The sequence below is a fragment of the Natator depressus genome, chromosome 4, assembly GCF_965152275.1.
Source record: "Natator depressus isolate rNatDep1 chromosome 4, rNatDep2.hap1, whole genome shotgun sequence".
NCBI lineage: Eukaryota > Metazoa > Chordata > Testudines > Cheloniidae > Natator > Natator depressus.
Genome location: NC_134237.1, coordinates 106,697,777 through 106,712,441, shown reverse-complemented (window position 1 = coordinate 106,712,441; position 14,665 = coordinate 106,697,777). Strand labels below are relative to the sequence as shown.

Genomic DNA, 14,665 nt, shown 5'->3' with positions numbered 1-14,665 from the left:
GTCTCCTGGGCTGCTGATGAGTGACTTCTGGGCGCTGCGTTTACCAAAGGCAGTAGTGCTAGAGGAAGCCATGCTCAGCCATGTCTCTCCCCGCTGCTTCTCCTTCCCCTTTGTGCACTGCTGGCATGCTTGCAGCAGTGTACTGGGAAAGGTTCATACAATGCTGCTCACCACATCCTTCCAAGATGGTCCATCTTTGCCCTGGATTAACAAAACACTGGTCCACCCTTTTTGAGGGTGTGGCCTGCATGCAGTTCTCTGACACCCACATAATGCTACATTAGCCAGTGTATGTAAAGCTGTTACACAAACTCAGGCAGGACCATGGGAGACCAAAGGGTAAATCTGAACTCTTTTCACCATTTCCTGGGAACTTTCCGAAGGATTTGCTGTTTCCCCAAGAATGGGTGGAAAGTAGCTTACAACCCTATCACTACCCTGCCTCCCATGGTAAGTGATCTGCAAGTCAGTTTTAGCACAAGATAATAAAGGAGCTCATTCTTATATGTGCAGGCAAAGCCCCCATTTGAAAGTGCAATGGGAATGGTTAGATTGAGAAATTAAAAAGAAAAAAAAAGTTAGGAAAAGCTCAACCTTCTTCCAACCCAAGCAGGGTCATGAGGGAGACCTGCTTTGGAAAGTGAATCAGCAAATAAATGCTGCTGTAGGGAAACAAGTGTGGCAAAAAGGAGAGCACGAAGACTTGAAAAGAAAGAGTGTCCCGAGTGGTTTTTGATTTCCATGTTTGCAACGGTCCAACAATGCACTTAGGTGAACGGTAGGAGAGTGGCCAAAAAAGGGTGATTGTTGATAGCATGTGGACCCAGTAAAACTCATGACATATGTACCTTGATCTGGGTTTGTACAATGAGATAGAGCCACTTGGTGCTACTGCAATAATAATAAATAGTCATTATCAGGAGGGGCAATGGAAAATCATGGAGACAAAGAAACCGTGAACTTTTTTGTCACTGGGGATTTACTCAGTTTTAGGCAGTGTTTGGTGTGTTTTAAAGAAGTCAGATATTCATTTATAAAAAGCTCTGTCTCTTGCCTTCATGTTGCAAAGCAACGTATTTGATCTAAAATGATGCTTTCCTTTGTACTCTCTCTGTGTATAAGTTCTCTGGGACAGGGGCTCTCCTGAGATTTGTGTCCTGTCCATTGTCAGCACTTAAGAAATGAAAAGTAAAGATGTTAAGAGTAATTTTCTTGTTTCGTCTTTCAAAGGGGCATTGTGTTATCCCAATTCCTTGCCTGCAGATTGCGCAGGTTGCAAACGAGGGGAGACTGAGAAGTCTACAGAAAATCAGCATAGCAGTGCCAACACAGATTTATAAATGCTAAGTTGCTAATCACATGGTTTAACCTTTCGGTTCTAAGGCAGTGCTTTAGTGGTGTGTCAAGAGCTGCTGAAATATCAAAGGGTTTCAATGCTTCTGGAGTGGTAATGCTCTGAAGGCTGGCTCTGTGTTCCATCACACCTGTAGCTCTATAGCCTTTTCAAGCTTCTGCTGCAGTACAACTAGGCCTCCGGGCCACCACTTCTCCCAAGCCTTTGCCTTTCTGCTATTTCTTCCCCTCTGACATGACATAAAACTTCTTCCCACCGCATGCTGGGCAGCACACTACGGAGTTGCCACTCTGTTCTTTGGCCAGTACGTCTTTTCTGTGATGTTCACCCATCTGCTAATTCCTCTCACTACTTAAGCATTGCTACCCCGGCCACAGATTCCAGGAATGTAAAGCGTTAATTAATTATCATTCTGAAACCACAGCTTGAGAATTATTAGACACGTAGGAATATAGACTGTGGTGGCAAAAGTCTCTGCAGCAGCTCAGAAATTACCTGCAGCAGCTCAGAGGAATTGGGCGCTTCTGAATCTTCATGGCACGTCACTTGTTTTGGTTTGGATTCTTAGTTCCTACAAAGCCCTGTATCGACTGTTCCAGGGCACCTCTACATTGCAGCCAGAGTTGTGATTTGCAGTTCGAGTAGACATACTGGTGCTAGTTGTAGCAGTGAGGACATGGCAGTGCAGCCTTCAATACAGGCTGCACAAGCCTGCCTGACCCCCCCCCCCAACCCTCCTAGATTAGGTACTTCCATTGGTAGCCTGCACTGAAGCCCACACCGCAGCATCCCTAGCCAGTGCATAATTGGTAATGAAAGAGGTGCTGGACTCAAGTAATCAGGTGCCGGGGCTCAAGCAATTTTTTTACTTTCATAACTGATGCAGCAAGCCCAGAGGTGCAGTGGCTATGAACTGCCAAGACTGGCAAGCCCTGGCACAAATTAAGCACTGGATCTAGCTAGAGGACAGCTAGCACAGGTATGTCTATGTGAGCTGCAAATTGCACCCCTGGCTGCAGTGTACATGTACCCTTAGAGTTGTGCCTCGAATGTCAAGATGAAGGTGTCTTTATTGCGATAATTTAGAAAGCTGCCACTTAGCATTATTAAGTGATTTGGATATATCTTGTTGGCTAAAGAGAGCTTCAACTATTGTTCTATGAACACACACACACAGAGTAAAATTCTGACCCCACTGAGTTTTACTATTGATTTCAGTAGGGCTAGGATCTCACCCCAGGTATATAAAACTTGTTCACCAAGCATATCATTATGCCACTCCCTAGAATACCTCCTTTTACAATAGCATTAATAAAACGATTAAACTCCATTTTAAAAAAAATACTTATTGTCTGAGGCCACCATTTTCACACTTGGTTGCCTAAAATTAAGACCTAAATCCATATTGAGGCACCCAAATAAGTGGCCTGATTTTCAGGGGGCTGAACTCCCATTAACTTCAATGGGAGCTGAGGAGGCCCCTCATTTTGAAAGTTAAGCCACTTTCATTTAAATAGTCAGATATGAATTTAGGAACCTAATTTTAGGCATCCATGTTTTAAAATGTTGGCTCACAGTTTTAGTCAGCCTCAACCTGGCCTCAGTTACTACAGTCATCACACAGGAATACGAACAGGCATCTAGATTTTGGAAACAAGTATCTTCAGTATTTTGTGGCTAAAATATATATTTGCATCTGCCAAGATGCTAATGGCATATACAGACTGTTGGCCATGTGCAATCAAAAGGCATTTTTGCACATTTGGTTTTGACAGATTAAATTACCCAATTCTTATGTCTTTTTTTCGCCTTCTGTGTGCATTTATGCTGCTGTACCATTTAAGCTGACTCTGTATATTAATCCATTAATACCTGCCTGGATTTAGCTCAGTCATACCTGCTGCTACCCAGTCTTATGCAACCTCCTCCTTAGCACGTCTCCTGCAGTCAGCTCCTGAGATCCTGGCTCTGTGTCTCTTGTGGAGAAGAGACATCTGCCCAGTCCAACCTCAGTAGCATGATACAGTGGGCTGGAGCCTAATATTTCAGGAATTTATGTTTATATGGAAAACATGGATCAGTCCTTGCAGAGTTAAAAGAGACTCAACAGGAAGTAGGGGAAACTCCCCAAGGTGGACGACAAAGCAACCTTAATTTGGGGATAGGTGGGAAGAGAGTCCCAAGGAAAAGAATATGAAGGAAAGATTGTAGTTGTTGAAGAGGGAATGAGGAGAGTCTCTCAAGAGAGAAGCTGGGGAGAAAAGTGCTTTCTAAGGAGAGGAGCATTAGAGAGGGAGACAGAGAGACCCATGGTAAAACCCTGGGCCCACTGAAGTCAATGGGCATTGTGCCATTGACTTCAATGGGCAAGGATTTCACCCACAGTGCTTATTCACACAGGGGAGGAAATAACTTGCTTTCATTTTATACCATTTTTTTCATTTTATAAAGCTTATGATGGTGACAAAAAACTGATAGGATTCCATCATCTGCTGATGCAACATACACAAGGGCTCTATGTTTTTATTATGCTGCATTTATTGGTATTTTAACAGTCTATAATTTGCCACACTGCTAGATTATTTTAGTACTGATTTATGGATAAGTACACACCAGGTACTTGCTTTTTTAATGGAGTTTTGATTTTGAAATATCTAAAACTCCTCTAACATACAGGAAATACAGCTGCGGATACCTAGACTTCATTTTCATTTTCGCTCCCTCCCCCCCTCAATGTAACCTTTCACAGCCTCCCTACTTTTACTTGACTGGCTGCTGGCCTGTGAGAGAACAAAGGTGTTTGCTGTTTTAAGTTTCATACATTGTTCTATGTACTCAGTTGCATGATTGAGTACTTCTGATGGAGGTATATTTGGGTTTCAGATGAGCACTGTTCCTAACAAAGAAGTTCAGGTGAGAGTTACAGCTACTGAAAGTTAGTGTTCTTCTCTGAGTAGCTACAAGCTTGATATTTTACAAATGAATAACAGCTAACTCTTATGGGGACTGATCCAGGGTAAAGTCAATGGGCTTTGGATCAGACCTTCAGAGCACATTTCCTCTATAGATCTCAAAGCGCTTTACAAAAGACATCATATCTACATTTTATTAGCTGGGGAACCTGAAGCACAGAAAAGTAAAGTGATTTCCCGTTCGTCACCCAGCAGGGCAGTAGTAGAACTGGGAATAGAATCCAGGCCCCCTGAGTCCTCATCCAGTGCTCTAGCCACTAACCCACACTGCTTCCCTTCATTGCAGTTTCTGTGACCTGATCTCAATATTTAAGGCCCCCAGAAGTGTGAGGAGAAACGTGTCAGTGCTGCAATCAGTTAAATGCGTAAGTGTCTGACACAAAGCCACAGAAAACAATGGAAAGACTCTCATTGACTTCAGTGGGCTTTGGGTCAGGCCCTAGATGAGTGCTGTGGAAACCTAAAGGAGCCCAAATTGTGCAGGTAGAATAGGGCAGAGTAATCGGAGGGGCAGAATATGGAGGAGCAGTAGGAAGAATGGAAAGAACAGGAGAACAAGTAGAAAAGTAGGGGACACTAGGACAGACCACCAAAAGGAGAGGAGAGGGGAGCCAGGCTGAAAGTATCCCCCACATTTAGTTTTATAAAGACCATCATACAATGACAGCATGGAACCAGAGAAGACAGACACTGTTCTTCCCTACTGGATCCATCCTACTACCCTACTGCTACAACACTGCTACCGATCCCAGCAACAACTCCCTTTGCCCTTGCCCCATGTGCCCGGGGCACCTAGGATAGGAAAAAATCCACTGCACCAGGTATTTTGAAGACTCTGAAAAAATATTTAATTAAATAGCACTTGTTCATTAGAAAAGGGCCAGTTTCAACAGTTGCTATAAAATCTCTTAAAATTAATAATGTCATAGACAGAACACAGACTGAGCTGGTGTGTTTGTCATTAAGGGCCCAATTTGCCCTCCCCCCACAGAACTATACTTCAGGCCTTCTGGGTACAGTTTTTGAGTACGGTGAAGACACGAGTTTTACGATGTGCACTTATTGACACGTATTGTTACTTCTTGTGTAACAAATCGAAATGCTGGAGTACATACTTGTGTCACATTGTTGCCAATTATTGGTAGATGATGTACTGTAACAGATGCTGCTTCTCTAAAAGATTAATATATTTATATGCTTCTTTATGATGAAGAGATGGGACCAGTGCTTAATAATGCTACTTATTATCTGTGACAAAGCTTTGTCTAGTAAAGCCTCACTGTTTGTTGACCGTGACTAAATTTGAAAGTCACAATTTTCAGTGTCTTTAAAAAAATTAAATTGTACAGTCAAATGAAAATTGAAATGAAAACACATATTAGCCTAAGAGATCAGAATTAGTAAGGAATGTGTGTGAAGAGATTTTTGTGTGGATTTTGTTTGTTCTATTATAAGGAAAAGAGAGAAGGAAGCCGCAGTTTTAGCTTTAGTAATCTATCAAAAAAACAACCAACCAACCACCCACCCCAAAACCGCTTTCAAAATGAAAATTATCTTCACAGTGCTTACAATTGCTTTCTGTCTCTGCCTCTCCCTTTGTTTGGCCCTTTCAGATTCCCGTTTTTCATACTCTTTGCGGTATTCTTCCCTCTTCAGTCTTTCATGCTGATATTCCTCATAGCTGTCATATCTAGGAAACATAACTTAATCATTAAATCAAGTACCTGAATTTGTCAAAGTAAAATGAATAATACAATTTCTGGAGCATCTCATTATCTCAGAAGAACAGAATAAAAAGTGAGCCAAATACAAACAAAACATGCTACCTGGGTCTACAACTATATGGTGATCTGGATCGTGATCTTGCATATAAAGGAGAACTTCTGTATGCTCGATGTCTACAGTGGCTGGACTCATAATAGTAACACGATCTGTAAGAAAAAACACAAAGGACATTTGCTTCTGTCATTTAGTATAAGTCTACTGACACCATGTTCTTGCGAGCTACATATTACCTGAACCTACAATTTCTTTCAAGCAACCAGTGAGATTTTCTAGTGACAGTTTGTGATCTCATAGTTAACTTAGGGGCCTTGGAGTGATGTGTTTTGTTTTGTACTATCCTTTATTCATGCTAACACAGAGCACCAAGTCAGCCAGTGTGAACTTTATCTTATATGGATTGCAACTAGATTGGCACACGGTAGATTTGCAGAAAATGGAATCAGTTAACTAAGTAAATTTCTCACTGACTGCTCTGTTTATGATCTGACTGTCTTCACTAGGAGTATTCAACACTGGCAAGTTTAAAGGACAATGGCAACAAGTGTTTTGTGTAACAATCCCATTATCTTCAAGATTAATAATCTGAAAGGCAATAAAAGGAGCTGCTCTAGATTCAACTGCTTCTGGATTATTTTCCTTCATGTCCATTATAAATACATTTGCATTTCTCAGACAGTACCTGGAAGAGGATCTGCTACATGGCGACCTTGATCTCGATCGGGAATATGGAGAACGGGAACAAGACCTGTGTTGAGGAAAGGACCTTGATCTAGAGCGTATCCTTTGGGATCTTTGAGAAAATAAGGATTTGGGTGGAGACACTGAATCTCTGCTTGGGGAGTTAAAAGAAGAGCAAGAAGGCGATACATCAAACAATGAATAGGCTTCTGTCCCATCCCAAGGGTAGCATAGTTTATCACTTTCATCTTCACTGTCATCAAAGAGGCCATCCATAGCTAGTCCTGAAGTTATAAACATAGGTAGTTTGGAGAATTGTTCATTACTATAATCACTTTCCCTCAGTTCACTGGCCTTATCTGCCTCTTCATCAAAAACAGCTTGGCTGGGGTGACCAAAGTGCTTATTCAGTTCGGCCCGGATATCCTGGTCTTGGAGCTGTTTTCGGCTGCTAGAGTGGGAACCCTGCTTACTTGCCTGTAAAGTCTCTCTCTTGTAATACTGGTCTTGTTCTAAAGAAGAACAAATCTGACACTGCCACCCAGGTACAGAATCTTTAAATTCTTGTTGTCTGGAGTCCTGAAGTTCCTGGGATATTTTAATGTGTATTTCGGTTTTTGAATTCACAGATTGACAGTAGTCATGGTCACCAAACAGCCGCAAACTAGGCCGTTTTGTCTTTCTCTCCTCATGTCCACTGGACAGTATCGTTGTCTTGCTAAGCTGTGCATACAGCTCAGACTGTTCTGGACTCTTCTTGATTGTGTTATGTCCTTGAGAACTGGAAGACTCACTGTAGCGGGGCTTTTTTGAGGGTGGTACAATAGTCTTGCATGATGACTTCAGCTTGGGTGAAGTCCTGAAAGGATTATCTTGGTTGGCTTTGTGAGGAGGGGTTGTAGGTGGAGTTAGGCCTAAAAAAATGAGAGAGTTTTAACAGAGAAAAATGCTTTTCCAGAAAGCACAGATTCTTCTTTGAAAAAGAAATTAAACCAAGAGTCCCTTCCCATGGCCTGAAAAAAACAACTTGCTTTCTCTAAGTACTTCTGTCACCATAAATTGACTTTACTAGGATGTTATGCACCAGCAATAGTATTTAGTGTTTTGGACAGAAATGCTAACAACATCAAACACACGAGCAAATATTAACACATTGCCCCAAGGTCTTCAACATTATTTTTGTCACTTTTTTACAAGTACATCGACTACTCACTTTAATGTTGTGTGTGTATGTGCTGTGTGTATATATGTATACAGAGAGAGATAGAGTCCGGCACTAGCTTCAACTGTATTTATTACATAAGAGGTATACTGAGGATGTTACTTTTAGCTTTCACACAGTTTCTTTTTTCCCCCAAACCAAAGAAGTCTGTCCTGAGGCCAAAGAAATTAACAGAGGAAAACCTGGATGAAAGCAAATCTGGAAAAATGAAATGAATACTACTAAAGTAAATTCTGTAATGCACAGTGCACTAATGCAAGGAACTACAGCAACTATCCAACTTGACTGCAATGACTCTTTGCCTCCACAGTTCATTAACTTAGTAAACCATTGCTAATGCATGTATAATACATTCCGATAAGCATAACTAATACACTTTGCCTAAAATGTGGTTCTGCAGCAAAAACTTAAGTGAACTGTAACAATATTGCAGCCACAATGAGCCATTCTATTTAGAACTAAATATTCGTGGCGTGTCATGAGGTGGAGAGACTGACACTTACCTGAGTTTTATCAACTAAACACATACGTAAATAAAGACTAGATAAATGTCATGTCAATAACTACCAGGTTTTTCCACAGCAGAATGATAATTTATTAAATTACATTTCTAGATAGAGATGAAAATTTAAACATAACTAATGTAATCCTTAAAAAAGCAGGGAGCCAAAGCTACATCCTACAGCTAATTTTACAATATTTCTGTGTGGAGAAAGTGTATTGCTCTCAAAGTTTCCTTCAGACTTCATACAAGGAGACATTCACATTGCATAAAAGGACAACTGTGTTCACAAATCTAGAACAATAGTAAATCGGGGCTCTTGTTCAAGAAAACATTACTATTCAGGAAAGCACTTCAGCACATGCTTAACTTAGCATTCATTTACATTTCATTGACTTCCTTGTGACTTAAACATATGCTTAAAGATAAGCATGTGCTTAAGTGCTTTCCTGAATCTGAGCCAGAGATAGGAAAATATCACAAAGAGAGACAGAAAAAACATACTAGATTACCTAGTCCACCCCTTACACTAACTCTGAGCCCAATGCAGTGTACTTCTAATGCTGTCCAGCCCAGTTTTAAAATACCCAAGCAATGGGCCTTCCATCACTTCCCTAGGGAGAATGGACAGGGAATGTGAATACAGTTTGAGAAAATGCCTATTTCAAATATGGGCAGAGAGTTTCCTCTTGTTTTGTATTTTTAACCATACAATGGAGCTCAGCAGATCAATGCAAATGGAACATGTTTTATAGCAGTTTGCAGCAAAGAAGGAAAAGCCTCCATCAACGCATAGTGCTCTCTAAGGGACATAAATGGAGACTGGGAGTCCCACTGCATTAGCGGCAATGAATTTGTTCCAGAAAACAAAAAACAAAAAAACCAGATAGGAACAGCAAGACATGAATACCTGATGCAAAAGAAAAGCCTGATTTTGTCTGAACATTTGAAAATAATGTTTATGAACTTTTCATGTGTACTAAGGCCTTCCTCCAGTGCCATCAAGGACAATGAGTCCTAATACACAAACACTGGCCCTCAAGTTAAAGCTGCCTCAGAAAACTGCCCAAGTTTTAAATTCATGATCGGTACAACTATCCCCTTCAGTTCACGTCTTCCATTTTCTCCTCCTCTTTGCCTACCCCCTAACAAACTAGCCAAATGCCAATTACATGTGCACGCTGACTATTCCAGATCAGCTAATGTCAGCTGGGTAAATTGAAGAGAACAATTCCCTTTGATATTCTACAACAGCATTTCTGGATTAAAAATAATGGCTCAGAATCAACAAATAATTAATGAGTAAATACCATTACTTTTGTCAAATAAAATTCACAAGGAGCATTTTGATTTGTAAAATTAGATACCCCATGAGTGACCCCAGGGTTAATTACTGAATTTTTATATTTATTAAAAAAAAAAAAGCAACCCAAAATGGCCCCTTCAGGAAGAATGACCTGGGAGAATATTTATCCCCATCACTAGGTGCTGCTTTTCTATAAAAACAAGCATTCCACCCTCAGCATTTGAAATATTTATTTACCTTTGATTTTTAACCAAAACAAAAACTATTTATACTGTAACATGCCAAATAAAATCATCTCTGCATTCTTCCTTTGTTAAACTGGCCCTATCTGAGCATTGGCTTTACGCACAGCGTAACTGCTTTCAGGAGTAGTGATGCTAAGTCAACCACAAAGGAGACCAAGGCTCGATGTAGAGAGGAACCTAAAAGTCCAGGTGCTGAGCCTGGCTACTGGAGTTTCTTTCACCTGCAAAACCACACTGGCAATGTCCTGAGGAATGGTTTCCTCACAGCATTTTGGCACTTGTCCTTCTGCTCTTGGACAGAAGCAGGAAGTGCACAAGTGAGCATAAATGAAAAATAAATTGTTCAAAAAGTTCAATGGACATTTGAAACTTGAATAAAAGGTTTGTGTTTTAGTTTGCAGCAAAGCTTGGAGTTGGCTTTTGTTTTGTCTGTGTCACTGCTGAATTCTCCACTCCAAGCCCCTCCCATGCTCAGCATCCAAACAGCTAAACTTTGAGAAAATTAATTCCGTACTTATTCATCATCAGTATCTTCTTTGCTCATCTTTACACAGTAATCTTAATTTCACACCATGATCCTAAATCAGTAGTGCTAAAATATTCTCCGACCTTAGAATTATTTCATGCACGCTGATTTCTCTGGGAATGTGTACATTTGAGTGTTGACAGTACAAGGTATATTCCGGGCTCTCTCTCGAACTTAGCAGGTTTTGACAGATTTATGTAAGGACAGATGGCCATTACAGGCTGAAGGCTGACAAGAGGCAGTTCAGAGCATTGTTAACACACTTGCACAAACTCTCAGCAGTGCAGCACTGTGCAGAATGTAATTCAGACTATAGCTTTTTTATTGCTGCCTATTTTCTTTTGTCAAAAGAGCCTGCTGTGCACAGCAACAAATGGCTGCCATTACCCAGAATGTAATGGGTGTCAGACAAATCACGTAACACAAACAATCAAGAGTATGTAGGTCATATTTCAACAGAGCACAACCTTAGCAATATTTATGATTACTGCATTGAAATGTGCTCTATAATAAACAAGTACCTCTACATCACTCACACTTATGTACTTCTGCACAGCAAATCTGTTAGAAGTGGTACATACGCTACAATCATCCCCCTTAAACAGTCTCTTTTTTTTTTAAAGTAAAAGGCAAGTATTTTTTCATGACATGCTATAAAACCATTTTCTTTGTAGGGACTTTTCTTTAATTGAATGGCTTTGGAAAATGGTAACTTTGTACTTTGCCTCGCTCCATCTATATACTATGAACTCACTCAATGATCTCTGCTTTAAAATAGTGTATATGCCAAATCAGCACCACTTCTTATATCCATGTGACAACAGACTTTCATATGTACGCCAGCTCCGCCACCTCAGCTCAGTGACCTGTTTTAGAGAAAAGTCTGTGAGGACAGGCAGAAGTTTTCATATCACCTAGACGCATTCCTTGAGCTGCAGTAAAGAAAACTTAGTAACTCATTTAGCTCAGCTAGGTTGATCAGAATAAATTAGGAGAATACATTTACAGTAAATGTCACATCTTGACTTTTTAAGACTCATTTACAATGCTGTTTCATATAGGCAGCAAAATCTAATGTTACTGTTAGCATTTAAATGTTTGATGATGCTTCTGCTTGTTGGTATATTTTTGGAGCCTTCACATTCTTCAGGAAATGCATCTCGATGAACCTTTGTACAAGCACACTGAGATTCTGAGGGTTATTAAAAATGGATTCCTTTATTCCGTATGAGTTTAAAAATGGGATTATCAAGAGAAACATTATTTAAGGCCACTTAAATAACTGAATGCAAGATAATAGCCTGATTCAGTAAAATAATCGGTAGAGCTTTTGTACAGCACAAGACTGCAGAAGCCAGGAAAATATAATAAAATTAAATAGCCATCATATAATAAAAAACTACATGCTTGTTGAGCAGTCAGTTTAATCTTGTTGTCAGTACCGCAGAGGACAAATATAGACCCTGAAAATATCTAATAATTTACTAGATTTTATTCCCTCTGGACTAATATCTCTCTTTCTCTGTCTCAAGTACCAGAAATCATTTTGAGGCCAAACAAGTTTTTGCCTGGTAGAATTTAAGTATTTATTCAGACAACCAAGGGACTGCTCAAGTCTAGTGATGGGTGAATACTGGGGTTTGCAAAAATGCATGTGAATTCCAAATCACTATTCAATCTCTGTTCATTGTCAGATTTTCTGAGTGACCAAATTTTGACTGCATGAAAATTTGGGGAGGAGTTTTTACTCACATAAATACAGGGATTTTTGTGTGAAGGAGTGTCACCATTCTGCAAGTGTGCACTAAGCCACCCCTTGATACACCTTATACAATGTCTTTGTGCTTTTGGGACAGAGCGTGTTAGGAGGCAGGGAGAGTATGTGGGGATGAGAAAGCCATTGATTTTCAAAAAACCATGAGCAGCAGTGGCCAGATACTGAGGCATGGGGATCAGCACCTGGGAACGACTGCCCTCTGCAATCACTTCTACACATAGCACAGGTCCCCAAGCATACCCCAACAGTCACTTGATCCCCACATCTGTTGTTAACAAAGGGCTGACAGGGAGGAATTCCTCAACCATGATAACATCAGAGGAAATTGGGGATAGGGGAGGAAGCACCAGAGCTTGTCAAGAAGGACCAGGCCACAGGCCCTTTGACCAGTGAGCAGCATAAAGCAGAGATGTGGCTTATCACTGGGTGTACCGTGTTGCTTTTGCTTGGCAGGAATGAGTCATGGATAGGAGAGAGCAAGAGCTTGCAGTGGTTGAGTGGGTCCTGAAGACAGACAGGGGTGATGCAGAACCAGCAACAGCCAATGAGGAGGGAACAGAACCTGCTTACGCGGGGCTTTTGGCCGCTAGAGGGCTACAAGTGCAACTGCTTGACAAGCAAGAGGAGGCCAATCACTACTGGAGTCCTGCAGTGTCAGGCTTATTTCTGGCCTATCCGAATGATACTGCAGAAGCAGACACTGCTTGGCATGATGCCCTATGCCCCACTCCTGTTTGAGACCTAGCGAGAGGGGCTCTGCTGCTCCTTGCTGCTGCTGATGCTGGGGTGGTGACTCCTGCCACTGGTTCTGCTGCCAGTCAGGAGGACTGTGCTGATTATGGGGCTGTCAAGCTGGATACTGTTGCTCCTTCTGATGACAACCAGCAACAAGCTTCTCCATGTGCTGCTACAGCTGGGGCTACTGCTACTCCTGCTGCTAGCCAAGCAGGATTCTCCTTCTGCTCCTAGGATTGCTAGAGGGGATGCTGCTAGTACACCCGCATGATCCTACTCCTGCGAAATGACTTCTGGGACATTTATACCCCATTGCTGGCTGACTGTACAGCTTTCTCCAGACTCCATAAGCAGCTCTGAATCAACAACTCAGTTTAGCCTTAGCATGAGCCAGTTGAACTCCACTGGAGTTGTTGCTGATGACACAACGTGGGACATTTGATCCCCTGTATTTACTCTATACATTCCAGCAGTCCACAGTACATTGTGACATACACACATGTTCCTTTAAGAAACTATTTTATGCCTTGCAATGTAGAATTTGTGTAATATGGTTAAGGACAGGGAAGTTTTACTGTTTTAACCAGCAGTAAGCCCAGGGAGCGGTGATTTTATGTAGCAACGGGACTTGATGTTTAATTGTAGACAATTTGGAGTATGTTCCAGGCTAAGAACCTCTTACACATGTGCTGTCCCCTCTAAAAGCTATTTTCTTTTTCTTAACTTCCTGGAGTTATATGAAGTTTGTAGGCAATACTGGAATTATAAAATGGAAATTATTTTTTCAGTTTTAGAAAGGGGAAAAAAAGTACACATATGTATAATATGCAACCCCTTCTAAAGAAAAAGTTCATGTAGGTAAGAGAACGGGTTTTAATTCAATTTTACGTACGTTTGATGAACACTGATGGCTGGAGTGGGGAATGCTTTCAGTTATTTAATTTATTTATTTCTTTTTCTAATGTACAGTTAATTCATTGGTGAGGGAACCGTAGCTGCTTTCAACAGAGAGATCAAGGCAGCTGCAATTTATACTAACATACTTTGTGCTTTGATAGTGCAAGCAACACCACTAATGGTCTTTTCAGTTCAGCAGTGAGATCAAGGCAACTGCCATTTAAATTATAATAGACGGTGCGAGTGCTGTATAAGCTGACTGAGCAATGCAGTCATCTGGGTAGAATTTGGAGTTGCGAGGGGCTTTCTTTATACTACTGTTAAGTATTATTAATCATTACTGCTACTGTTATTTTTATTATTGATTAGGCCCTGACCCTGCAAAGACTGCCCACTTAGATTGCTATCTCTTTTTGTTTTATGTGCTTGTACAGTACCTAGCACAGCAGGGCTGGGGTTTCCAGGCGCTACCATAATACAAACAATAAATAAATAATAATACACTGGAAAATGGGTCACTTCCACTCACCTGTTTGCACATTGCATATGTACAAAAAGGCACAGATTAATACAACAAAACACAAAAAAAGGCGAATATTTGGATGTACGAGAGAAATAGCTATGATGTGGCACCTGGCAGCAATGCTGCTAGGTAGTCTTCTATGC

General features: G+C 40.9%; 1 protein-coding gene across 3 annotated transcripts in view; it reads right to left on the bottom strand.

Moving 5' to 3' along the window:
- PPARGC1A (PPARG coactivator 1 alpha) overlaps positions 1-14,665 on the bottom strand; it is a 479,605-nt gene that overhangs the window by 12,101 nt on the left and 452,839 nt on the right. For all 3 annotated transcript variants that reach the window (XM_074951595.1, XM_074951596.1, XM_074951597.1), the window contains exons 8-10: positions 6,791-7,703; positions 6,153-6,257; positions 5,896-6,016 (exon numbers count right to left, since the gene is read on the bottom strand). In XM_074951595.1, coding sequence (XP_074807696.1) covers positions 5,896-6,016; positions 6,153-6,257; positions 6,791-7,703 — 1,139 coding nt within the window. The remainder of the gene's footprint in view (positions 1-5,895; positions 6,017-6,152; positions 6,258-6,790; positions 7,704-14,665) is intronic.